Source organism: Malaclemys terrapin, chromosome 22, assembly GCF_027887155.1.
Source record: "Malaclemys terrapin pileata isolate rMalTer1 chromosome 22, rMalTer1.hap1, whole genome shotgun sequence".
Lineage (NCBI taxonomy): Eukaryota > Metazoa > Chordata > Testudines > Emydidae > Malaclemys > Malaclemys terrapin.
In genome coordinates, this window is record NC_071526.1 from 16,938,943 (window position 1) to 16,966,188 (window position 27,246).

Below are 27,246 nucleotides of genomic sequence, written 5' to 3' on the forward strand. Positions count from 1 at the left end.
TTTCATGCAACAAAGGCGGGAGAAGCACCTTGCCTCAAGACATAACATGTGTGATTTATCTCTAAATGCTTTCTGTTGTGTAGCTACAACACCTACGAAAGCAAACGTGAGACTAATGATTAAAATGGCAGATGTTAAAAGAAATCAGGAAAATAAGCATACTGAAATTATTCTGCAAGGATGCTCTGGTTTGTAGGGTGGTTTTTTGGTAAATCACTGCTTTGTGTGTATGCTTTAATCATTTTAGCATGGAGGAAACTGGCATTTAGAGAGCGGTGTTTGGGTCTGCTCCATTGATACCTTTGCATGCTACAGTAGAATCCTTAAAAAGGAGGAAATAGCATCTCTTTGCCTAGTCCTGTGTCTTTGAACACAATCATTGAGTTTCCAAATGTTTGCAGTTCCATGTATCTGCAGCTTAGTGGCTTCCGTGCAGACATTCTAGATGACTGTATGTGTAAACTGCTACTGGAACAAGCGAGAGTAGCAAGGGCATCTCTTGCCTCTTCTAGACACTGAGAAGGCAAAGACCTGACACTCCTGATCCATGACTGAAAAGACTGGCTTAGCAACCCACACTGAAGATATTGTGAGCATCTTGCGAGCAGCCAGCATTCCAAAACACTGCTGGCCTTTTCCATACAGTGAGCAAATACATATTTCCATATATAGTCCCGTACTGCCTACCACAGGGTGTCCTGTACTTCTCGCTGAAGCAGCTGGTACTGGATCACAGACAGACAGGATACTGGACCAGATGGACTCCGGGTCTGATTCAGTCTGGCAATTCCTATATTTTCTATTTGTTATAGTGTAATCAGCCTGTATTCTGCAGTATGCTCCTATCTGTGGAGTAAAGGAATCCGATCCTAGACTAATTCACAAGTGGAAGTGACTTGAATGAATTCAGTTTCCATCTCAGCTGATGTTAACAGAGCTAGCCTTGGAAATCAGCAAAGCCTGTCACTGTGGTGGGGCTTCTGTTTTATAAATGTCATGGCTCTAAATTTCCCACCTTCCCTGCTCCCGAGAACTTCCGTGCTTCACAGCTCTCCACACTTCAAGGAGTACAGCAAAGCTTTTTCCTAGTTGCTAGCAGCAAATGTGGCTTCTGGCACTGTGGCGCGAGGCATTATACTCTGGGATTGGGTTAAGAGTGTTGCTGTCCAGAGAGTGTGCTTTTTGAAACATCTTAAAAACTTGACTGCTATGCACAAACTCCAGAGCCAGGAGTCGGGGTCTGCTTCCGCTGCTATACAGAGGGCTGGAGATGGACCAGATATTTGAGGGACTATTTTATCTCAATGACCCTTCCCAGAATTGAAAGGCTGGTGCTGTGCATCGAGGGGTGGGAACAAAGTAGTGGAGGCAGAGAGTGAGACATTTTCCCAGACGTTAATCCTCTGCACGATTGCAAAGAATGGAATTATTACTTTGCTTGGAGCCTATAATCATTATTATTTTATTGGTAGTGTGATAGCACTTAGTAGCCAAGTGCTGGGAGCTGTACAAACATAACACAAAGATGACCTCTGTCCAAAAGGGTTTCCAATCTTTAGATCCAAGATGACAGATGGATGCAACAAACAGATGGGGAGCACAAGGGAACAAGGCTGGAGTTGCAGCGTCTTGTACTCATCTGTCATGTCACAAAACCGTTATCTCTTTTTAAGTTAACTCAGCAGGTGTCATAAAATCATTCACCAGATTTAGTTTCATTAGAACCATGCTAAGCTCCTTAAAATCTACCCCAAAAAATTGGTGGTATCTCCCCAGCTTGGTTTTTATTAGCAGGGGCTGTATTGAGGTCTCATATTACTGAGAGGGATTTGACAAAATATACTGCATTATGTTTTCTAGTAGTCTGTGAAATATTAAACCTAAACTCAAATAAAATGAGCAAATTACACCTTATGGTACATTTGCTTTCCGTTTCACTCACTACATTGCTAATTTGCAAAATCCAGTGACTCTCAAGGAGTTCCCCAGTTGTGACTGGAGCTTGGCAATGGTCTAGGGTGTCTCACATAAGTTTGCAACCACGCTAGTGCAGACAAGATGCAGGGCTGTGCAGACAAAGGGTGGGTGTTGTTTTTAATTTGGCAGTTCCAATTTAAACACTTTTGATTTCCCAGTTAAAAGCTGAGATCCTGACACAGCGTAACAATGTGCTTTGCAGTTTAAGGCTTTCTGTGCAGTGTCTACAAAGAGCTAAATTGCTTTCAGAAGTAAATACCATAGTAAAACAGATTAGTGCCTATTTCTGCACGTTTCTTGGACACAGCTACCGAAACCCGGGCCAGAAGCAATACTTGGGTGGCTGGACAATTCAGTTTTTCCCCCAGAAGGCTGGCCCTGGAGCATGCTGACAGGTTTAATGCTTTGAATCAGTGTTTTCAGTCTGAGCTCTCTGCCTGCCATGTGGTCATATTCTAATTATACTCTTTTTAGTGTTGAACCAAAAAAGCCACTACAGCCAATATTAACCTAATTGCATTTAAAGTAACTTGTGTGATAGAGAATTAATGTTAGACAGTGAGTGCAAATTTGTGAATTTGCAGAGATTAGGTAAAGGAAAGTTTTTTTTTTTTTTTTTTTTTTTTTTCATAAATCTACACTCTCATATATTTTTCTTCTGTCCCCTGTATCAAATAATGTCTTCCTCTGTGCATTTAAAGATGTTAGCTTGGAGGTGGGAAGTGTATTACTTACTATTAATTAGTTTTAGACTGGAAATAAGGCACACATTTTTAACAATGAGAGTAACTATTGGAACAATTTACCCAGGGTTGTGGTGGATTCTCCATCATGGATAATTTTCAGACCAAGATTGGATCTTTTTCTAAAAGATCTGCTCTAGATATTATTGCGAGGAAGTTCCTTGGCCTGTTTTATACAAGAGGTCCGAATACATGATCACAATGGTTCCTTCTGGCCTATAAATGTGCACTCACCAGGGTAGACTAGACTGGAGTGGTGGCAACAGGCTTTTATTTAGTTTGGAGAAAGAAAATCCAGAAACAGTAGGGAAACTTATCTTCTACCTTTTTAAATTAAAATCTCTTCAAGTGAACTTAAGAGCACAGAAACCTCTTTGCATATGATGTGTAGCCTTTTATAGCAAATGAAACTGCATAGTTGTAATTAGCTATTTAGTAGTAGCAGATACTAAATTTTGCTATTTTAAGTCCATTTGCTGCATTAGGGAAGACAAGACACTCAAGAAAACAGGTGCTGGTGATTTTCTCGCCGAGTTAAATTTTGATCATAGGCTTGAGAATAAACGTGAGGGGACTGTGGATGAAGCTGTGCTTCTGCTGTGACTTTTTTTTGAGAGTGAGCTGGTAAACTGACAAGGAAGTCTGAGCAAATCCTTCTCACCCAGCAAATGTTTTAGTGGGACGCATTGTCCAGCAGGTTCTGAGATCTTAGTTTGGGTAATGCCCTAAGAAGAATTATATTGAATTAGTAGAAATGTCCTGGAAATAGAGGTCCATATTTTCTTTTAATTTTGCTTGGCTCTGTGCAAAAGAGAAATACAGCCCTCGTCCCCTCAAAATTAATAGACGACCATCTCGTTCTGTGCAGGCTATTGTTGACTCCCCCCGCCTGAATATATTGTCCTTCATCTAGTGTTGCCACTTGCTCGCTCGCTTTTTATGAGACGTTTCATTGAACTGATTCAGGGTGGAAGATCTTTCAGGGTTTTTAAAGTGAGCGTGAGGTAGCAGTGATTAATGGCCTTTCTCTGCTTATTAACACACCACTTGGTGACAGCCAAATGTCCCCTCAAGGCTTTTGTAAAGCAACCGTTTTTCCCTCAAAACCCATTTATAATTTTCTCAGGTTCCTAACTTTATTTTTTAAGAACAGGGTGTGTGCGTGGGGAGACTATACAAACTCTGCTGTGTAAAGAAACTTCTTTTTGTCTCTCTGTCCAATTCCAGTGGCTTGCTTTTTTTTTAAATAGAGCATTTGGAGAGGATTTAAATTGACATGTTAATTTCATGCCCTCCTAAACATTACGGGTTCTCACCCATCAGGCAGCTGTTGGTCAATTGGTTGTGTGTTTGCCAGCTGTTACGCTAAATATATAAACAAAGTGTATTTCAGCACTAATAACCCCAAATGGGTTTTTACCTTGACTCCTGTTGCACCCCATACACACACAACCCTTCCTAAAAGAGCTGGTTAGTTCACAAGGGGCTGTTTTTTCATGTGTGAGAGTATATAGCGAGGGGGTTCTGGTGCGAAGTTACCAGAGCTCTCCCATCGCACCTCTGTCTTAATGGCTCTGGGGCACTGCTTTTGTGTGTTAAAGTCTGTGATTCCTCCCAGTCTGCTGAATTTATAATGGCAGGCAGATTTCATACTGCTCACTGAATGCATTGTACTCCAGCAAAAACACTCTGCCTCGGCGTTCTCATTTACATGACAAAATGGGAGTTTATGCAGTTTTACCATGGAGAGTTGAGGTATGCGGAGAGAACCCCCTGTCTCTAGGCAGACGGTCACTCCTAACAAGCTTCCCTCTTCCAGGGCAAAACTTACACATTCCCATGCATCTGCCCCCTTCATGGCTGGTCTTAACCATTTGTATTTGCTGTCTCTCATACTGTGGGGGGCGGCAGTGGTTTTTCATCTTGTTCAGCTGCCCTGCACACTTGCACAGTGATGGTTCTGAAAGGGGAGGGGGGGGAGAAAGAAACGTAGCAAGTGTAAATCCTGTGAACAGATGAGACACAGGCCCACATGAAAATGAAGCTAGTGCAGGCTGCAGATGCTTGGCACGTCCCAAGGTGTGGCCCACAAATTGCACAAATATTCATGCCCAAATACTGTCGCTGGCCAGAGAAGCCTTAGCTACTGGTTTAATGGCGTTCTCTTCATCTAGACCTGGGTTTGTTTATGCTGGAGGGTGGTACTGGGATTCCTATCCAGGTGGTTTCCCCCAGACCCTGCTCGTGGGCCCTGTCTAGCTAGCAAGTGTTTAATAAAAGCAGCTGTCTGGCGACTTGCTCTTCATATGCCACTTTAAACCCCCGAATTTCCAGCTGACACTCTGCCTGCCATGGCATAGAATAACAGTTCACTAGTTACGATGCTAGGCACTGTATAGACATAATGAATGACAGCAGCTTTTCACCTGTAGATCTCAAAGTACTTTGCTGAAGTGGCACAGCGAGGGGTGGGAGGTGACTTGCCAACAGTCACACGGCAGCTCAGTGCCAGCACTGGGAGCAGAATGTAAGTTTTCAGACTCCCAGTCACCTGGAGTCCGCTGTCTCCAAAGGAATGGATTTCCATTCTCTGAAGGACACCTGCTTAGCCTGAATAACAGCTTGAGCCTTGCTCTCTAGGCCGGGGCGGCGGATCCCTTCTCTGACTCATAGGGTTGCTCAAATAGCTTCTGCGCTGAGTCTGAGGGCTTGTCTGCACTACACTTAGAGCGCTGCAGCTGCGTCCCTGGAGCGCTTAGTGAAGACCCTGCCTATGCTGTCAGCATAACTACTCCACCTCCCTGAGATGGTAGCTGTGTTGGCAGGAGAAGCCTCCTGTCAGCATCGTGCTTTCTACACCTGGGGTTAGGTCAGTATAATGGGCATGGACTTTCCACACCCCTGAGCGACGTAGTTATATCGCCATCAGTTGGCAGTGTAGACCAGGTCCAAGGATTTAAATGTCCTCACATCTGCCAGAAGGGTCTCGTAGACTAGCTTTCTCCTCTTATGAAATCCCTCCTTTCCAACTCACTGTCACAGTGCTAGTTTTTGGATACCATCTCTCCAGCGATGATGTCCAACTTAATTATGTTGCAGTCACTGTTGCTTAGTGGCTCAAGCTATAATTCGTGAGCCAAATCCTGTTGTCACTTAGAACTAACTGCTTAATCTGTGGCATTAATTCACGGGCTTAATTAATTATGCGGCTTAATGATCATAAAGCATTTTGAGGTCCTTGGATGAAAGGCTTTGTAAATGCAGAGTCTTATTTATTAGCCAGTCTATATGGCATTAGGCTTGCAGTGCCCTGACACCGTGGGAGCATTGAGAGCCATTTTTAGCTCTTGTATTGCTTTTCCTTTGTAATGAGAAGGCTCTGGAAAGGCTCCTCTTCCACAGAGGTGCAAGGTTTGTGTTTATCACAAAAGCAACCGCTATCATTAACTTCAGGGGCAGCTGCAGATTGGGTAACTGGCAGAGTGGATCACTGGTGGCCAGTGGGGAAATGGGGGGAAGGAAGATGCTGAAAGGGTGGTGCTTGGGAATAGATAACATTTTGGTTCTTTTGTCCCTTGTTCACAGCTGCAGTGTATTGATTTCATTTTGCTCTGCAAATCTCTGAACCGGGGCTGCACCAGCAGCACCGTGTGGGATCGGATGTAGCGTGTGTTGTCTGGCCATTTGCTTTGGCTCCCTTGTGGATGTGAAGCCCTGCTTTTGCTCTTTCATCTCCTGCAGGACACACTTCTCAATAGCTCTCGGCACCTTAGGAACTGGCTTGTTGTCGGGATTCCAAGCAATCATACGTTGCCCATCTGTAGCTCTGGGCCTGCAGTTTCAAAAGTTGCTTTCATCCAGAGAGTTCCTCTCTCAGAACCATGAAATGGATTGACTTTGGGGTCACTCTAGAACAGTGGTTCTCACCCTTCTTTCATTTGTGGATCCCTAAAAATATTGAATGGAGGTGCAGACCCCTTTGGACATCTTAGACATAGTCGGTGGACCCTCAGGGGTCCGTGAACCACATGCTGTTACCACCACAGAACACAACATTTCATGGACCCCCTAGATATAGTCTGTGGACCTCCAGGGGTCTGTGGACCATTGCTCTATTACACTTGGAGACGAGATTCCTGAGTCTTTTTTGCAGCTCTGCCACTGACTTGCAGAGTGGCATTGGGCAAGTCACTTCCTATTCTGTGCCTCAGTTTTCCCACATGTAAAATGAGGGTAATGCCTACTTCATGGGAAGAGGTTGGTGAGGCTTGATTCATGGTTGTAAAATGCTCTGAGATCCTCAGGTGACAAGTGCCGAAGGAAGGTAAAGTGTTAATCGGTGGAAGTTATGTCCTTTCCCTACAGAGACTATCATTGGTACAAATGGATTGCCAGAGATGCATATTAGGAATTGCAAACTATGGCATGTACTTTTTAAAGAAATGCTTTAGCACAGTTTAATAATTTCCTGGAGGGGAACTGCAGGATAATTTTCTTCTCCCCCCTGGAAGTTTTGCAAAAGTTGTTAGCAGAGCATCATGGAAAGTAAGAGAGCAGGGAAGTGTGAGTTTAAAATCAGATTAGATGGGACTGTCAGGCTTCATTGTCCACAGATAACTGTTGTTTGCAAAAGTCCGCAATTGCAGGGACGTTACCCTATGACAGCACTTGCACTGCTATATGAGAGTAGGGTTCCTGGGTTCTATTCCTTGTTCTACTGCTCATTCACCAGACTTCTCTGAGCCACAGTTTTCTGCCTGTAAAATGGAAATACTTTCCTCCTGCAACGTCATTTGTAAAGTTAAAGTTGCTTGGATGAAAATGCAAAGTGTATTTAGTACAGTATTTGCAAAGGTGTTACATGTGTATTTATGAAAACTATAGCACTTCTGTGCAATATTAAAATGAGTATCAAGACATTTGTGATCCCTTAAGATTGAAATGAGAATTTAGTATGTGAGTACCTGGAAAGTAAAGGGCCCTTGTTAGAATTATGGACCACATTGGCATGTGGTTTTTTTTTAATCAAAACATTTGTAAAGATGTATGCAATTTAAAAATTAGATTCCATTGCACATTTGAGAAGCAAATTTGAAATTCACATTTCTCTGCCTACTTATTCTGCTGCTGCTATTTTCAGCCTTGAATTGAAACTTGGATTTAAATAGAACCTGAGACTGGCTGTCAGTGAATATGAGCAAAGGGGTAGGGAGCAGAGACTGGACCGAAGAGCACCAGGTAAGTCAGAGCACCGTGTCCTATGGATCTGGAATTGGAATGGCAGCTCCAGCTCTCTGTGACCTGTTGACATAGACACCAGTTGATCATGCAGATTGAGAGCTCTGACCATCCTATGCAACGCTGTCCCTTACACTGGCCCAGCTGGCTACAAACCTGACCAGACTGCAGGAAACAGATGGGGAAGCAGGGGGTTGAGGCTGCTGGGTGAAGATTAGCTAAGTGGGAAGGCAGTGAGAGGAGTGGGAAGGATCTGTGGCTGCAGCCCCTTGTGGGGGAGGTGTGTGGCGGGGGGTGATATCTGTTGTTGACATTATTTCATGTAATATTTTATAGCCATACCAGAGTCCAGGGATGCCGTCAGTTTAGAAACCACCATTTTCTTCTTGGGTTTCATACTGCCTCCCCATCATTAGAGTATTTGGGCACTGTCCATGTAAAATCAACAGCAATAGCCAAGTCAGGTGTGAACTTTATGGGGTTAAAATGCTGCTTGGAGTTGGGATTTGGTTTGGGAAGGGTGGCATCATTTTTAGATTTTATTAAATTCCTTTTTTGGCTGGTAGAGGCTTTGGGGTAGGAAGGAGGTTCTTTTTATACCCACTGTTGCTTTTTTAATGATTTTTCTACATAAGAGATTTCCCGCTTTTCCCAAATAGCTCCCTTCTAGGAGTGACTGGAAACCCATGGGAGGATGTAGGGCAAAGCACTCTACCTTCACACCACCTTTAAACTTCTCCACTAGCTACGAGGTTGGCAGCATCCAAATAAATCCGTCTGTAATTGCGGCAAAAATATGCCTAAACGTGATTTCTTCCACCACGCAGAGTTCCTGCTTGTGGCTGTGTTATTACCTAGCGTCTAGTGAAGGTATAAACCTCAAGGTAAAAAAAACTAGCAAAATCAGAGTGTCAGCTGAACAGTAGCCCCTGAGCAGCACAGGTTGGGCTAGCTAGTCATGTGGCTCCTGGCCAGGCAATCTATGCCAGTAGTTTCATCCATTATACAGTAACTGGCATGTCTTGTTTTTTTCACTGGGGAGTGCTGCTCATCTGGTTAATACTGTCTCCTAACATAGCCCCCTCCCTCCCTTATTAGCTGCTAAGGAGTGTTTATCTTCTGTGCACCCTCACTTGAGACCCTAGTTCGCTTGTCCTTCCCACCTCTGTAAGGAACAGCCTTGCTACAGCCTGCTGGGGAGAGCCATAGTTCTGAGTACAAGAATTGAAATTGGGATTGCCTGGGTTCTAATCCCAGTTTCCCAGGTCACTTTGTAAAGCCTTAGGCAAGACGGATTAAGTTCTGTCTGATGCAGGAAGTCGGTATGCTAGAGATGACGGACACAGTATATCATGGGTGTGGAATAGTTGCCTTAGCCTTTATTATTAGACATGGTCGTGCTGAGCAAATCCATGGAAAGTGGGGTTGCTTTTGAGACTGTGAGCTCGTTGGAGCCTGTCTGTGACTCCTGCCAAGTGCCCAGCGCACCGTTAGGGGCTATTAAAATAATAGTTCCCAGAATGAGCCTCATTTCTGTTCCCCGGAGCACAGGCCATCCTGTGTCTGTCCACCAGAGCGGGGTTCCTTCCCCATTGTGTTTGCTTCTTGCTTGTAAATCAGGCTGGGGACAGGGTTCTGGGAGACTGGGGCTAGTCGGATTCCTCTCTGCTCAGTGGGGACAATAGCTGGTTGTGCTGTGGGGAACTATCCGGGGGATTGCCAATGGGGCCTTCTCCACTGTGACTCTGACACTGAACTCTCTGTGACCTGGCTGGGTATCAGCCCTCAAACTCGGTTCACATGTTTGATCCCAAGTAAATATTCAACCTGGTGATTTGAAAACCTAAAGGGAGGAACGTGCCTGGACTAAAACACCTTTAGTTTTTCTCTTTTCACCTGTAAAATGTTGCAAATGCCCTGTGCTCTGAAACCCCGACATGTGACATGGAGAGACACAATCTCCTTTGCTTTTGCTATAAAACATCCTCTATCTTCCACCTGGGGCTACTGGGTGAGGGGTGGGAGTGGATCAAAGCAATGAATGTGGCTGGTAACTATTGTGCATTCCCGCTGCTGCCACTCTTTTCCCCTCCTTGTCTGGGTAAGGGGTTTGCCTCTGGGGATTTGCCCTTAATCCTCTAACATCCATGTCTCTTGACCATTCAAAATGTGAAGAACAGTTGTCAGGAATTACTGGTATTTATCACTCGTTATCATCGGTATTATTAAATCTTGATTGGAGGACGTCAGTCCCTCAGCCTGAGGTTCCGAGTCTATTACAGGAGTGGGTGGGCAAGATTCTGTGGCCTGCGATGTGCAGGAGGTCAGGTGAGAGGATGGTCTCGTCTGAGTCTGTTACTTAATTTTACGGCAGGGCCCAAAGATCCCCATTGTGCTAGGTGCTGTACAAACACACGTGAAGAGACAGCCCCTGGCCTGCCGAGCTTACTGACTTGGATCCAGCCACTCGTGCATCAAGGCTTCACGTGGGAGCTGGGGAAAGGAGAGGCTTTGCTAATGTTTGAGTATGAATCTATTCAGGGGCCTCCGAGGTCCTGTCCCCATCTGTTTCCCGTGTGGCCAGTGTCTACGTCACACACAGTTATCATTGAGAGACCCCTCTCAGTGGCCACGTCAGCGGCGAAGCTAAGGGGGAGAATGGACCATCTTCCCCGTTACAGAGGGTTCCTCTAGCCTGACTCAGGCAGGCTGATGGGGGGACGTAATAGGGGACCTTGTGTATCCGTGGCCTGTGCCTGCTGCGTGAAGAGGGCTGTCGCCATGGTGCTCCTCGCTAGCAATATGTTCAGCCCTTTGCTGCACCCCCACAAGCCAAATGCCTTTGCTGGTCCAGATGCATGGCAAAGCAAACTAGGGTTTGGCTGGTGGGAGTGGGGAGTGAATGGTGGCTGGCTTTCTGTTTTCAGGCCGTCTCCGAAAGGCCTGTTCGTGCCATGCCTTCCACCTCCATGTGTAGCTTGGCGCAGTCTTTCTGCTGTGGCAGGGTGCTGAAATCTGTTGCTCTTTGTCTGAACAGTGTATACAGATGTCTCTCCGGGGCACTGGCATTCAGTGCTGAGGCCGACTGATAAAAGTTCCGTTTGCTTTCAGGCTGTGGGAGAGGGTCTTTGTTCTGTGCAGAAGTCAGTGGTCCCTCCACCCTTGCAGTGAGGCCCTCCTGCTGCGAAACAGGGTGCAGGTGGCCGGCTTGAAAGCTCTTGGGATTGTTTTTATTTAATCCACCCACTTAATTGCTCATGAGATCACACAACTTTCAGATGCAAAGCCTGAAGCTTGCATGCTGCTCCTCAAGCAGGCTTCTGTCATTGCCAGAGGCAGGCCCCTTGCTAGCTTTATACTGATGCCAAAGATGGATTTATTTATGTGGCCCACTTCTGGAGGGTTTGCTAAACAATGTCTCCCTCCTTCTCATTCGGAGAACCATCGAGGCTTCTGCCTCTGTGCTGCAGTGCCTGGCTTGGGAGTTGACAGGACCAGAGTCTATTTATAGGACTGTCCTTATAACAAAGCATTCCATTTGTGATAGCCCAGCATGGATCATGTTTAACTTTACCATCACTTCCTTACAGCTGAGCAGACGTGCCCTAGAGGCAGGCCGGTGTTTGGCCTTCTCTACATTTCTGTGTCGGCGGAATGGGATCACCGGAGAGGTTCAGGGAAAGATTCCAACGGGAGAATTTCCTGCGGGGAATTAGGATGGGGTGGGTGGTGAAGTATCAGCCTTCCCAGTTTTGTAGTTTATCTAAATGTGGGGTGTCCGTAATCCCACATGTCCATCTGTCTCAAACACTCAGTTAGCTTGTCACCAGTGCCACAGCTTGTGGAAAGAGATGGTTCTTGGCAGAAATGCAGAGTTGCACTTGACCTTCCAACCATGGAAGAGTGTTGCATCTTCCAGAAGTAGTGCCAGGAGGGCTACTTGTGTATAATGGTGAGTTCTTCTGTGCAGCATGGAAAAGAGCAGTGTGCCGCCTGGGAAAATTACTGGCTGCTTTCGGGCTCCGTTTAAAATAGGCATTGGGCACAACCGGGCCTCTGGCACCCGAGATAAGTGAGTGCTACCCTCGGTTCCCACTCTAGTCTGAGCAGCAGTTCATGTTTCAAGTGGACTTGTGATCAGGGCATGTGGCTAGGAGCCAGGATTCCACCCCCAGTTCTGTTACCATCTTGTGTGATCCTGGACAAGTTGCTACCCCTTGGTGCCTCCGTTTTCCCATCTGCAAAATGGGGATATTTGCCTACTGTGTGGGCGGTTTACTGTGTGGAAGGTGCTCCAGATGCACGGGTGAAAGGCACCACAGAAGGGAAGCAGTGTTACAATATGATGCATTGGCTGGGCTCGGCACTTGTAGAGAACAGGGACCCAGTGACCGGTGAAGCCTCTTCCATCTCTAGCTGCTCTGATCCTAGTTTTGAAGTTGTAACCACCTCTTGCAATGCTGTAACCTAGTAAACGTCTGTAAAAAAAATAACTTGCAATCACATCTCCTCCCCACATCAGGACTGCAGAGAGCCTGAAACAAAGGAGAAATCGCATGTTCGAGAAAACAAACGTATCATCTGATAACTTGAAGCTCTATTGAGTGCTGCTCCTCTGGTTCTTGTCCCCAAAAGCTCTCTGTGGAAGTCCAGCTTCACAGTCCCTGGCTGCTTATTTATTGGGGTCTCCCCAGATCTCCTGACCTTCCAAATGTCTCTTGTTCCCTAGCTGCAGGCACTTACCTGCCACCCTTGCAGCAGGTATTTCAAGCACCACGTCGGCCTGGGATAGGAACCGTAGGGAAGCCTATCAAGCTCTTGGCCAACTATTTTGAAGTGGACATTCCCAAGATCGATGTGTATCACTATGAAGTGGATATCAAGCCCGATAAATGTCCACGCAGAGTCAACAGGTAAGGCAAGTATTAAAGGATTCAGCATTCTTTCCCGACTCAGCTCCTTTGTACAGAAGCAGCAGCTGGGAATGCTGTTCCCGTCCCGGAAGGTGTGCAGTGCGGGGGAAGCACCAGAGTGAAGCTTCTGTGATTTCTGATCCCTCCCCACTCTGGGATGTGGAACAGAATGTGCAGAAGTTACTGCCTGTGCCCAAGACCATGTGAAACTTCTGGGAGCTCTTTGCAAAATCTCCTGTATTTTTTTGCTGCCTTTTTGAAGTTCAGTGGATAATGTGATCTGGGCGTGAGAACACGAAACGTCGCGTTTCCCCAGCAGAACCGATTTTTCAAACACTGTCCCCTTCCGTGTAAAAACAGGGTCAGGTTTGAAAGTGCAACAAGATGCAAAGCGCTCCAGAGTGCCCAGTGATTATTTTACTCGCCTCTAATTGTAGTGTGGCTTGTGACACATGGATTGCTTTGCCCCGGCTGGGGCAGCAGAGTGAATTCTACTAGCACGGCTGTCTAATGGCATCCATGTTCACTCTAGACACTAAGAACACACAAGCTACAGCTGTATTTCTTCTTGGATGTAGCTAGTACGCTCCCAGTCCAATGTGCTCCAAGCCTTCCTGTGCCGAATGAGGTGGGCATTCCCCCAGCTACGCAGATGGCTGACCCACACGCTGACACGTAGACCTGTACAGTCCCAGATTTCCTATGCTGCTCAGCTTTTGTTCCTGGCCCTGATGGCTCAGGAGATCCTGGACCGTAAGACTGTCCCCGGTCCCTCGGAGCAGCTGGGCTATTTTGGCAACCGATGCAGACTTAAAAATAGCAAGCCCCAGTCCTTGGGCCAGTGTAAGTTCTTGATCCCCTACTCCCTCTGCCCCTAGCAGCATATTTAATTCAGAGCTTGGGAGGCCAGTGAGCAGATGCTGCTGTTGTTCCCTGGCCATTTGGCAGCTTGTCTATGTGTAGACACTTGTCGCTCTCCCCTGCCCTTGTGGTACGCTCCCCGGGGCTGCCGCCCGCTCCGAGTGCACAGGTGCACATTCCCACGTGCCTTGTATCCCTATTACACCGTCACTGATTTTTCAAGATACCGGGCAAGACGCACACCCGTTCATCTGGGGGCTGAAGGGTTGTCTGATTTGTTTCTGATCTGCCTGAGGTGCTGCTATTAGATCTTGAGATGGCCCATGTTACAGTAATTTTTACATGACTTGTTCTGTCCCAAGAGGCTAAGCTGGGAATCAACCAGCCAAATAAATGATCCAGTTAGCTTTGCTTTTCTCTCCTTTTCTTCTTCCTTTCTCTTGCCCCCCTGTTCTCTGTAGGGAGGTTGTGGAATACATGGTGCAGCACTTCAAACCTCAGATCTTTGGAGATCGGAAGCCGGTGTACGACGGGAAAAAGAATATCTACACCGTCACTGCCCTGCCCATCGGAAATGAACGAGTGAGAGCGGGGACCAGAAGCTCCTGGGGGTGGCCCAGCTAGGGGTACTCGGTGCTCCCAGGAAGCACCATGTGCATAAAGATCAAATGGGAGCATGGTTCTGGCTCTAGAAAAGAAAACGAAAGGATCTTGGGGATGGGAAGAGAGGTCCTGTTCCCCAAACTGTGGCCAAGAAGTTCGGCCCACAGGTGGAGATGTGGGGATGGGTGGGCTCGAGGCTCCTGGGGCGAGTGGGTGAGCTCAGACCAGATCTTTGCGGCTGGCTGCCCATGATACAAGGGAAGTGTCATGGTGTCATTTTGCTGATGAGGTGACTGAGGCGCAGAGGTGGTTGTTCGTGTTGTGTTCTTGCCTAGCAGTGTCAACCAAGCGTGCTGCCTAGACATTGCCTAGACTAGTGGCTAGAGGTACCAGCCAAGTCAGGGGCCCTGCTGGGTCAGGCTGTGCACAGGAGGCGATCCTTGCCCTGTAGAGATTATAGTCTAAATAGATGACCCAAAAAGGCTGGGAGGGGAAGTCGCAGGCAAAGAGCAACTGCCCGAGGTCATGCAGCCTGTCAGTGCTAGAGCTGGAACGAGGACCCAGGACTCTGGGTCCCTGCTGTGTCTGCTGGACCATGCTGCTTTTCCTAGCTATGTTGGGGTTTTTTTCCCCCCAGGTAGAAAGTCATGTGCCCTGAAGGGGAAGGGGTGGGTGTAAAGGGATGCTGTCGCTGGAGGGGGAAGACTTTGCTGCAGTCTGGCTAGTAGTGTTCTAATGACTTCTCTCCCCCCACCCCCTTCCCCTCCTGCCTCAGGTTGACTTTGAGGTAACGATCCCAGGGGAAGGCAAAGACCGGATATTTAAGGTCTCCATCAAGTGGATGGCGATTGTGAGCTGGCGGATGCTCCACGAGGCCTTGGTGAGCGGGCAGATCCCCGTCCCGCTGGAATCTGTCCAGGCGCTAGATGTTGCCATGAGACATCTGGCGTCAATGAGGTAATCTGCTCCCCTGGGCGCTCGGGATGGGGTGATGTGTCCGGGGCAGGAGCAGCGGAGTCCAGAGGAGAGCTGGCGTCATAACTGAGCGTTCATCAGAGTGGAACTGTGTGTGCTGGAGAGACATTGGGGGTGTTGCCAAGGGGGGCTGAGCTCTCCCAGGTCAGGTCACGTGTAACAGTTACACGAATGACTTGTGTGTGTGGCAGCGATGAATGCAATTCCCCAGGCACGGGTCTCTCCTGTTCTCTACCTGGGGCACAGCACAGCCTGGTCTCCTGTGGGCTGGGATACTTCAGTCTCACTGTGCTTGTTGGGGTTAGTGTGTGGGATTGGTGGCCTGTGCTGTCACTTTGCCTCTAGTGCTGCAAGCCCAGCCCTTGCACCTGAGGGATGGAGGAGTCTGGTGGGTCTGTGTCTAAGATAACTGTCTACTGCTTTACATCCTTGTGCTTCCCCCCTGCTGAGTGAAGGGGAAGATGCTTCGGCTCAACATCGCAGTGCTCGTTCTCTAGGCCCGGCACGGCGATTAGCTAGCCCTCCCCATAGCCCTGTGAGGAGGCAGGGAAGTTTGGGAGGGCCGGAATTTCCAAACTTGAGTGCCTAGCTTTCCTCAGCAGTCTGCATTTGGCCACCTAACTTCCTGGCTTGACTTGTCTTCTGAGGGGCTGAGCGCCCCCAATCTTGGTGGCTTAGAGAGACACTAATCTCTGTGGGGCAGGGACCATCCTTTTTGTTCTCTTTGTACAGCGCCTAGCGCAGTGGGGCCCTGGCCCACAACTGGGACTCCTAGGTACTCCCGCGATACAAGGAATGGGACTCTATTTTGGCGCTTCCATATGGATGTAGGTGGCTAAGTTAGAAAGAGTTTTTAAGCCATTCCCACGGGCGTGCAGGCTGACTTGCAGTCCTGTTCCCGCACAGCGGATTGCTGGCATTGCTTTGAATAACATGAGCCTTGTTTCCCTGGTTTGCAGGTACACCCCTGTGGGCCGTTCCTTCTTCTCCCCTCCTGAAGGTTACTACCACCCTCTGGGAGGGGGCAGGGAAGTTTGGTTTGGGTTCCACCAGTCGGTCAGGCCTGCCATGTGGAAGATGATGCTCAACATTGATGGTAACTCCCCTTCAGTGCTGGCAGACTCCAGCTTCACCCACTAATTTGCACCCTCTCTCTCCGACGTGTCCCGCTCAGGCGCGTCAGCGCTGCTCGCCCGCCGAAGGGGTGCATCTAAGCAGGGAGCGGCAACGAGTCTCTGAGCCTGGTCTGCAGGCTCATGGGGCTTGCGCTGTGGTGCCGAAATCAGCCATGCGGGCGTTGCGGCTCGGGCTCTGACGCCGGGCTGCGGGGTGGGGTTCAGAGCCCGAGCTGCAGCGTCTGCACAGCAGGTTTTAGGGCTGTAGTGCGAACCCAAGTCTGCGGGCTCTGAGACTCTGCCACGGACACAGACATGTATCCAAGGCACTAGTTACAGGAGTGTCATATTTGCTGATTACAGTGGGAAGGACTGCGCTGTGAGGATGGGGATTTCAGAAGGGCTCAGTGCTGGCGTAACTGCACCCATGGAATTGGTGGGAGCTGCCCAGAAGACTTCAGTAGGGGCAGGGCTAGGTGAGGGCCAGTAGGGTGCTAAATGCAGCTTCCGGTCGGACGCTTCATACTGCAGCCAGCAGTGCTGCGATCCTTGTCCAGTGCTGAGGATCTGCACTAGAAGAGGCCAAATCTTTTGACTGTCCCTTTGGGACAAGGGGCAGATTTGTGGGTGTTCAGACACTGCCTAGCACAGTGGGGGTCCCACTCCTGACTGGCGCTGCCCTTCTCACTAGAAGTGACCTGCCTCCACAACTCCCTGCTTTGTCCAGTGGATGCGGGGCTGGGTAGGGTGGCGCAAGGGGGTGGAGGATCTGATTCTGTTCTCAGGTAGGTCACTAGGAGATTTGTCAAATTGTCTCCCCGAGGCAACTCTGGAAGCCCATTTGCTTGGGACGATAGAAGCTAGACTGACCACAGCAGCCTGGCGGGAATATGTGCTAGGTTGTGATGACCCACTGTTGGCTTAGGGCAGGGCCTAAGATGTCACCTGCAGTTAGGGAGTGTCTAGTACTCTTGAAAGAGAGAGGAAAGATCTCCACATCTCGCACACTCCTTCCCTGCAGTGTCGGCAACAGCCTTCTACAAAGCCCAGCCCGTGATCGAGTTCATGTGCGAAGTGCTGGATATCCGGAATATCGACGAGCAGCCAAAGCCCCTGACAGACTCGCAGAGGGTGCGCTTCACCAAGGAGATCAAAGGTAAAGAGACGGGGCACTCTGTCGGCAAGGGCGCGCGCAGCAGCTCATGTCCTGTGAGTGGATGGGAGGGTGTTGAGATCCCAGGATACAGAGCAACTTTCTGCTTACCATGGTGAAGACACTGACCTGGGACACGGGAGACCTGGGTTCTAATTCCGGCTCTGCCTCAATCTCTCTGCAAACTTCGGGAAGCCACTTCATCTCTCTCCCCCCCCATCTGTAAAACAGGGAGGATGATGAAGGTTGTGCAGATGCACTCTTTAACTCTTAGCACCCTGGCATCTTCTTCATTGGCAGGCAAAGATAGGCCAAGTCTCCAAAGGGTTAACGATTTAATTAAAGCACATGTGGAGTAGACAGGAAGCTGGTCAGTGAAAGGCTTGGTGGAGCTCCTGACATTGATCAGAGATTTGCTCTCTGTCTCTCTTGCATTAGGTTTGAAAGTAGAGGTGACCCACTGTGGGCAGATGAAGAGGAAATACCGAGTGTGTAACGTTACCAGGCGACCAGCCAGTCACCAGACGTAAGTCAGGGGGGGAAATGCCCTTGGAAAAATCTGAGCCATTCTCTTAGTTATTTAGCAGCTGCTGGTAGCGTTCGTGAGGTACAAAAGGCAAACTCTAGCATGTGACGGTAAAGGGAGCTCTGGTGTTCAGTTCTCTGCAGATGTGCTGCACAGAGGGACCCGCGTGGCTGCATGTAGCATGATATGAATGACGGGAGCAGGATGCAGAGGAGGAGTGGGAGCTGAGAGAAGGCTCTTACGCTGTTAGGAGGCATGCAGCAGAGGGCATGAGTTAACTCGCTGTCAATCTGCCCAGTTTGCATCTCTTTGAATTCGGCTTTGTACTTGGTCAAAAATAGACACTGGAGAACAGAAGGTTTAATCAGGAGGTAAATTAATCCCTTAAATTATTTGCATGTGCCCATAAGCATGCACACAAGTAGAGACGGTTCCTTCCTCAAAGAGCTTTTCTAGGACTCCCCAGCCCAGCTACATTTCCCCAGTAACCTGTAAAATGCACCAGGAGACACTTGCAGAAGTCCACTATTGCTACAGATCTTCAGGTGTCGGAGCTGTAGATTGGGAATTGGCCGTGAATGAGCTGTGGTTGGTCCAGGTCTCCGTGTGTGATGTGTTAAATGGGAATTGTACCAGCCTTTTTTGGTGGCCACTTTCTCCGGGGTGTCCCCTGCTCTGTAGTTAGAGCTGCTCAAAATATTTTTGTTTAAACAGTTTGTGATGAAAACGTAAACTGGTTTAGTCGGGTAGATCTTTGTGGCTTTTGAAAACTGAAATCTGCTCACCAAAATGATTTTTTGAAAACCAAAACTTAAAATACATTGGAAACATTGGTGGGAAAAACACTTATTTCACAATTGCCTCTGAAAAATGATTAGCGCTTTTTGGCCAGCCCTCCGTATAGTTCTGATGCCATGGGGCTGCTTCTGAAACTTGTTGGGCTCCCCAGTAAATTGGAAACATCAAAGGTAAATATGTGGGAAGAACAGATCCAAGTGCAGGCAGTGGCTCCTTGAAGGGGTTGGAGTTTGCTCCCCAGGAGATCTCCCCTGTGCCTCCCTTTTAGCTCAAGGAATCCCTTTCTGGACACTTGCCTCCTGCGTTCCTTCTGCACCCGCTGCAGAGCGCGATTCAGAACGCTTCACTTCCCCAGCACCGAGTGCTTCCAGCTGCCTCCCCCTATTCCTGTAGATCCTTCATTCCAAGACCCCTTCCAGGGACTTTCACTTGAAATTTTGACCAAGGAAGTCTTAGGCAGTCAGTACTGAAATAATGTGATGTCTCCTCAGGGGCATTTGTAGCTCGTTTGGCTTTCTAATTATGTCCCCACTAAGAATATCGGGGTGACTCTGGGTTCTCCAGAAGCTCTTTATGGAGCTGGGAAACGACTGGTGCGGGTGGAGTTTGCATGTCCGGATTCCTGCCATTGGTTAGGCAGCCTCATTTAATTCTGTGCAGTTTAGCAGCACGAGTTAATTCTCCACTGGTTCGGAAGTGTCACGTCTCCCCATACCCCTTTAACCCTTCAAGAGCCACTGTCCTGTGGCAAGAAGGGATACACTGGTGACTTTCCTCTTGAGCCCAGCTGTGCTACTGCAGGGGGCAAATGAGCAAATATAAATCCCTGTAGCCATCAATTTGTGTACCCAGCAATATCACGTGCAACGTGTCCTGTAAGAAAAGGATTTCCCTGATTAGCTTGTGAAATCAGTGCTTGATTTGTGGGCCTCAGAGCAACCCGAGGGTCAGGCTATTCCTGTGCAGACTTGCTGTACAGTCACCTCTTTGCTTTCTCTCTCCCCCATTTGTAATTGGGGGGGCGGGGGTTGCCCTGCATGCTCAGGTGCTTTGCCCCCGCTATCAGTTCCCTTCGCCCCAAGCCGAGGGGAGAGTGCTCCGGCGTGGGAAGTGAGTAGGGTTTCTTGTTGAAGTAGACGCATCCTGAGCATCTCCCTCACCTGCCAGGTTCCCCCTGCAGCTGGAAAGTGGGCAGACAGTGGAGTGTACAGTGGCTCAGTACTTCAAGCAGAAATACAACCTGCAGCTGAAATACCCCCACCTGCCGTGCCTGCAGGTCGGCCAGGAACAGAAGCACACATATCTGCCCTTGGAGGTGAGTGCCAAGTCGCTCCTAAACGGGGCTGCCAAGGCCTAAAGTGTTCTCCGAGCCCGCTTGCTCCGTGGCCTCGGGGAGACCAGTTCCGGGTGACTGTCGTTTGGGAGGGGTGGGGAGACTGCGATGTGTTCGTCAATCTGCCATCCTTCCCCCTTAGTCCAACCTGGGCTGGACTTGAACTGGTAACCTGGAAGCGAAGGTACCCATCCCTCGGTGCACCGGCTGGCTTGCAGAGATGCACAGTGAGCAGGGAGTGAATGTTTTGCACCACAAAGAAGAGAGAGAACCTGGCCCGTGTTCTAGAGTGTGCAGCCAGAGACCACAGATCTAGTCTGACCTCCTCCCCTCCACCCAGCACCCGCACGCCAAACCCAACCACCACCATTAGACCAGAGCATTACAACCCTCAGGACAGTAAGCTGCCGTGTGCCGCAGGGAGGGGCTGAGGCTAAGGGGAGCCCCCCTGACTGGGTCTAAAGAGAGCTACTTCCAGGAAGCAAGGACGGCAAAGTACCTCGGCAGAGTAGTATTCTTGATACTGCTCCTCCCACCAGTCTCTCCTGGTGCAGGAACTCTGACCACCCCTGTTGGCAGTAGGGATTGAACCCAGCTCCTCTGATCTCAGTGGCTCTGTTCCATATAGGGCTGGGACAGGCTCATCAACTTCTGTCTGTGGCACAGGCACCACTAGAGAGGGCCAGAGCACCCCATAGAAGGGGGGTATAGGTTACAAGTGCTCAGGACAGCTAACCAGGTGGGTCTTCAAACATTCTTCTGGCTGCTGTCTCCCGTTCTCTGCCATGCCCTGCAGGTGTGTAACATTGTGGCAGGCCAGCGGTGCATCAAGAAGCTAACAGACAATCAGACATCAACCATGATAAAAGCAACGGCGAGATCCGCCCCGGATAGACAAGAGGAAATCAGCCGACTGGTATGTGGCACTTGTTCCTGTCCTCTGGGAGGATGGTTTGGGGGGGAAAGAGGAGCATCCCCCTCCCCCGCCCGAAAAAACCACGTGGGACTCTGAGCCGCATGGAAGCGACTGTCACATAGTGTACGAGTGGCAGAACGGCTGTAGTAAGACAAGCGAGTGAAGCATGAATGGCACACGCAATAGGCCATTCTGCTGTTACTGGGAAGTAGCTATGAGCCATTCAGGAGAGCGTAGTGGGGATAATGATCTGATTAGTCTAATGCCATATTGTACTAGAAGTCCCCTTTCAGAAGCCTATGTATTTATATACAAATAGAAACTCACAAATAAAATCAGCTCCCTCCGTGGCCATGCAAACTCGACGTGCACAGTGCAGGAACCTTGTTATTGGTGGAATCCCAACCCAAAAGAGCTAGAGCGAAAACCAGAATAAAAGACTAGAGAAATAAACCTGACCCCTGAGAGCCCATGGGGCAGGGATCATTAACTGGATCCAGTAGGATTTTCTACCACTAGGAAAACTCGCCAGCCCTTCAGGGGACATGCTACCCGTAGCACTCATCTGGCTGCCTGAATGCTCTGCAGTTGCCTGGGGCAGCTCTTGGGGAAAATCAGGGAGCACCAGGAGGTTGGAGACCTCTCTTTGCCCAGATGGCAGGTGGTGAGGGGTTGGTGGTTAGTACGTTACTCTAGCATAGGTTTCTGGGCTCCAGAAGCCAGGGACATTTGATTTTTCTACTGGTATACGTAATATGGGTTTCTTGACACACTGAATCTCTGTTGTGAAGCTCTAATTCTTAGGAACAAACTCTGTTCTCAGCTGCACTGGTATAAACCCAGAGTTAGATCCAATGGAGAGCAGTTTTGAGAGCAGAGTTTGGCCCTTAGTTTTAAAATCCCTGCCATGTCGATGACCACAGAGAATTAGTATGGCACCTGTTCCCTTCAGCCTGTCCCAGATCCGGATGGCAGTCGTCACCTTCCTGCATCTGACAGTACAGGCGCCTCTGACTAGCAGCCTCAGCTCTGCTCTTAATGGGTCAGTTTGGTCATTGCCCAGGGCTGCAAACCAGCTCTGAGCTACTGCTCAAAGGTTTCATGCCACCACTGCTTTGCCCATACGCTGGCCAAGGAGCCCACACCATTTACTGAGCAGTATAAGGAACTGAAGTGGTATCTTTCCCCCAGATGAAGAATGCCAGTTACAACCTGGATCCGTACATACAGGAGTTTGGGATAAAGGTGAAGGACGACATGACGGAAGTGACGGGGAGGGTCCTTCCAGCACCAATCTTACAGTACGGAGGCCGGGTAAGCCGGAGCGTGTCATTACTTGGACACCTGTCTGTTTTCATGCCAAAGGGGAAGTCATTACGTTGCAATCTGGGGCTTGGGAAGTTTCAACAGCCTGCGGTTCTCTGCCCAGAACAAAACCGAGTGTTCAGTTTGTGCCTGAAGGCTGGGATTTCCCCAGGAGTCTTGGGGGGTTAAGTAATAAATCCCTTTGATAGTCCCAGCCTCCATCATCTAAAGAGAGGACCCCTGTTTAAGGGGGACAGAGAATTTCTTGCAACTGGGATATTTAAGAGGTGCAGATTGGATCTGCAGTTTTCTTCTCTATTAACTTCCTTTGGAATAGAGTATTTCCTTAACTGGGCATTAATGCTGCTTTATCAGGGCTGAGTGGAGCCCAGTGGCATGGAGGGGCACGTGGGGCTGGGTGGCCCAGCAGGTGGATTCTTTGGCCTTTCACCTCTGCAGATCTTGGTTCAAATCTGACATTTATTTTTTGCCCTGTTGGTCTCCCAAACCCATTTCATGTGGGCCACTGGGACCAATACCGAGACCAAATCTGTATCACATGGGACCACTCAGCAGTCAGATGGGAACAGCTCTGGATCACGACCAGCCCAGGTTGGGTTAGAACCAGTCATCTGAAGAGTGAAGATTCTGTATCTCGATACCAAGCACGTTTAAACCCCAAGGCCGGTGAAGAAGTGGGGGTCTGAGGGATTTCTGTAGTTAGATTGTTGTCCTCCATCCAAGGAATGTAGCGGGGGGGCAGAAAACAACCCTTGCAATGTGATTGCATGGATCATTTTATCGAGGTACGTTCCTGGCCCTCATAGCTGTGGTATCTGGGAGCCCCTTCCATTACGCTGCAGATGACCTTGCTCTCACTCTCTTCCCCAGTTTGATCTCCCATGTAAAAAGGGGTTTTTAGCAAGGAAATTGCTGGGCCGGTTGGACTCTGTGGGGTGACCTCTGTCCGATTGCTTGCCTTGCAGAACCGGGCCATCGCCACTCCCAACCAGGGCGTGTGGGACATGCGGGGGAAACAGTTCTACAACGGGATCGAGATCAAAGTCTGGGCTATCGCCTGCTTTGCCCCCCAGAAGCAGTGTCGAGAGGAGGTGCTGAAGTAAGGAACTGGGCAGCCTGCGGTAGGGGCTGGGGGAAGAGCAGGGGAATGGCGTGTGAGTGTCCCCTACTGAAACATCTGCTTAGCTTTTTTAAACAGCAGCTTTGTGTAAAGAGCTGGAAGCTCTTTTAAATGTAATGTTCTCCACTGACACTCCCTCAGAGGCCTGGAAATGTACCACGTTTGTCACCCTCTGCCTGGCAAACATGAGTTTATTTCCCCCGTTTCAGATTTACGCTGGAATTTAATATAGAATCTTGGTTTCCTTTATTAGATCTGCACCCTCCCACATCTCAGACTCTGATTCTGGTTCCCACGAGCTCCCTCTGCTGTCTCCACCCACGCATAACACTAAACATGGTTTGTCTGCTCTGTGCCCTACAGAGGAAGAGGCTAAGGTGGCTGCTTCTGGCTTTCTCTTCAAATGGGAGAAGCAAACTTACATTTAAAAGGCAGAGAACTTTCCCTACTGCTCGTAAGGGTGTTTAACCCTTTGGTGGTGCTTCTTGGAAGAGGATGTGTCTCATGCATGGCTACTCTGGCAATGTGCCGTCCCCCAGCACTGCTGGTGTATTACGGAGCAGTCGGATGGCTCGAACAGCCTAGCCATTGACCGACAGCCACTTAGCTCTTGTCCTGGGGTAAGGCTTTTATGCATGAACCTGGGTTCTGACCTCCGTTAAACAATGGAGAGAGGCTGCTGGGTGTCTGGAAATGTTACCCCTGACTTTGGATCTCAAACTCCCAGCAAACCCACAGATTAATCAAATCCGCGCCTGGGTGTTGTTCCTCCCATTCCCCCTGCGTACTTGCCTCTGGCCTCACTTGCACTTAAACTCCTTGCACTGTTTCGCCACTTGGCTACTTGAGTTGCAGCTAGTCGAAGGGAAGTTCTGTCTTTTGTGACCTCTCTAAAGAGCAGGTGAAGAGTAGCCATGCTGAGCTGGCACTCCGGGCTTTTGGGTGTGCCCGCTTCAAACTGAAAACATCTAAAGCCACTGGATGAGCTGATTGCATGCAGAACGCTAACTTCTCCCAAGTTTGGCAACACATGAACGAGTCACATCAGTGCTCCCAAAACTATGGAAACCCACCAGCCTGCAAGGCAAATCTGCTCGCCCCCACTTTCCTGTCATATGAATAAAAGCTGCTTGTAACTTGTTCACCGTCAAAATAAATTCCTCGTAGCGTGGGCAAGGAGATCTTTGCCAGGCTGGATCCGCTCAGCTGTTACACATGTCAGTCGTTCTGTGCTTGGCCAAAAGGCATGTTGAATTAGGGTTGGGGGTGACTCCCTTTTTCCATTCTTCTTGGGATCGGTCAGGCTCTGGTGTCACGGTATCCTGCTAAGTGGTGGGAATGGAATGGGCGCCTTTCCTGTTCCATGCTGCACACACCAGCTCAGTACGCCGCGTTTAGGAGAAACCACACGTGCACAGGAACTGACTTCTCCTTTCCCTCCCGGCACAGGAACTTCACAGACCAGCTGCGCAAGATTTCGAAGGATGCAGGGATGCCCATCCAAGGCCAGCCATGTTTCTGTAAATACGCACAGGGTGCAGACAGCGTGGAGCCGATGTTCCGACACCTTAAAAACACCTACTCCGGGCTCCAGCTCATCATCGTCATCTTGCCAGGGAAAACACCTGTGTATGGTACATCCATGTGGGGAGGGCTGTCATAGAAATTCTTTAGTCTCTTGTGTCAGCTGCTCCGTCCAGAAACCATCCACTGCTGATTTGAGAACTGATCTTGCAGGCTGTTGATTCCATCTTGTGCTCTGGAGCCAGGATGAGGGGAGATCCATGCCAATGTTGGTTAGAAATGTTTCATGCTAAAAAGAGAAGGATTTCGATGAAAGCAGCTTCTTGTGGGATTGGGACGTCCCCTCAGCAGCATTTGTATCCCAGCCGTGTCTGCGTGTTAGCCATTGGGATGACTGATTTAGGAGCATGCGGATTCTCCCTCATTTGATGTTTTTACATCTCAAATTAATGTCTTTGTAAACGAGGTGCAGTAGCTCCACCAGAAGTTATGGGCTCAATGCCGAAATCACTGGGTGGGGATCTCTGGCCTGTGCCATGCAGGAGGTCAGACCAGAGGTTCATAATGGGTCCTTCTGGCCTTAGACTCCATGAATAAGCGTGGGATTCAGGAGTGCAGTAACAGCTGAACTGCAGGCGGCGATGAAATGGTGCAAAGCATCTGGGATTGTTAAGAGCCGCCTGGGAACACTGGTAAAGAGAGCTGTTGTTAGAACAGCCTTGAATCTGTGTCCCGTCTTCCCACTCAGTGCCAAGCCTGCCATGTAGAGCGTGTGGCGCTGGTAAGGCTTAAAGGGTCTGTGGGCGTCGGTGCTGTACAGGCATTAAGTCTCTCAGCTTAACGCTGCGGTAGGGAAGAGTTATCCCTGCTCTGCAGATGGGCCCACTGAGGCGCAGTGGTGAAGTGACTTGCCCAAGGTCTCTCTGTCTGAACTGGGAGTAGAACCCAGGAGTCCTGACTCACGGCCCCTGCTCTCCCTGTAAACGCATGTACTTCTTTCCGAGCTGTGGGATTAACACTCTGCCTCTCTGCTGGCAGCGGAGGTGAAGCGTGTTGGAGACACGCTCCTGGGGATGGCCACGCAGTGCGTTCAGGTCAAGAATGTGGTGAAAACCTCCCCGCAAACCCTCTCCAACCTCTGCCTCAAAATCAACGTCAAACTGGGCGGGATCAACAACATCCTCGTGCCTCACCAGCGGTACGTACGAGTCCCCTGCCCGCCTTGGGCCCCAGCCGCAGTGGGATGGGCTTGCCCCCCAGACCCTCCACATCCTCCCTTGCCCTTTATCTCTGTGGGTTCTTTCCCTCTTAGAGGACCTTCTCGCAGCCTTTCTGCCCTGGTGAAGAGGTCAGGAGGGGAGCTGCTGCTGGAGAGGAATGCAGGGCTTTCCTCCCTCTTGTTTCCCAGCACGCTGCTTCCGCTCTGCTCCTTTGGGGCTGGGCTCAAGGGACCGAACCAGGGTCCCCAGCAGAGCCTGCTGTGCCAGCCTCTCTCTGTCTGGCCTTACCAGTAGGAGAGCTTGGCAAGCGGCTGTTAAAATCCCCTGTCCTGACTCTGGGATTGGGGGGGATGAAATACAGCCCAGGTGCTGCCTTGTACATGAACCTGGAAACTGAGTCAGCTGCAGAAATGGCCATGGAGACTCCCCCTCCCCCATCGCTAGAGTCACTAGGCAAGTTACCAGCACTGATCGAACCATGTCAAAAGGGCACTGGAACAGATCTGGCCTCAAAATAAACCTTTCCCGCCCCTGAACGAACTCCTCCCTTCCTATCCCCGAGGGAAAAGACAAGTCTGGCAGTGTATCCTGAAGGTCACTGAACGTAGGCTCCAAATCGAGACAAGGAAATGAATTGCGAAGCGGGAAGCCCCTCCCTGAGAATGCTCTGCCCCCAGTCCTCCGCTGCGAGACACAGCTCTGTGCTGCTGCATCTGCCACTAGCTAGGCCATGGCCACCAGTCTAATCTCGTAAGAGTCAAAAGGAGAGAACTTTGAAGCCATGTTCTATGTGAATAGAGTCCCCACTCTGCAACAGAGGCAGCTTGTGCAGCTGGTGAAGAAAGTTAGTACAGGGTCTGTTCTGAAAAGGAATCCCCAGCCCCGGCAGATCCTGGGTCTGTATT

General features: G+C 49.4%; 1 protein-coding gene across 1 annotated transcript in view; it reads left to right on the plus strand.

Annotated features, from left to right (window-relative positions):
- LOC128827880 (protein argonaute-1) overlaps positions 1-27,246 on the plus strand; it is a 46,047-nt gene that overhangs the window by 4,051 nt on the left and 14,750 nt on the right. Inside the window, exons 2-13 of the mRNA XM_054012079.1 lie at positions 12,688-12,871; positions 14,194-14,314; positions 15,111-15,292; positions 16,270-16,406; positions 17,447-17,581; positions 18,017-18,104; positions 20,070-20,217; positions 21,032-21,151; positions 22,343-22,465; positions 23,443-23,576; positions 25,047-25,231; positions 26,160-26,319. Of these exons, the coding sequence (XP_053868054.1) occupies positions 12,688-12,871; positions 14,194-14,314; positions 15,111-15,292; positions 16,270-16,406; positions 17,447-17,581; positions 18,017-18,104; positions 20,070-20,217; positions 21,032-21,151; positions 22,343-22,465; positions 23,443-23,576; positions 25,047-25,231; positions 26,160-26,319 (1,717 nt within the window). The remainder of the gene's footprint in view (positions 1-12,687; positions 12,872-14,193; positions 14,315-15,110; positions 15,293-16,269; positions 16,407-17,446; positions 17,582-18,016; positions 18,105-20,069; positions 20,218-21,031; positions 21,152-22,342; positions 22,466-23,442; positions 23,577-25,046; positions 25,232-26,159; positions 26,320-27,246) is intronic.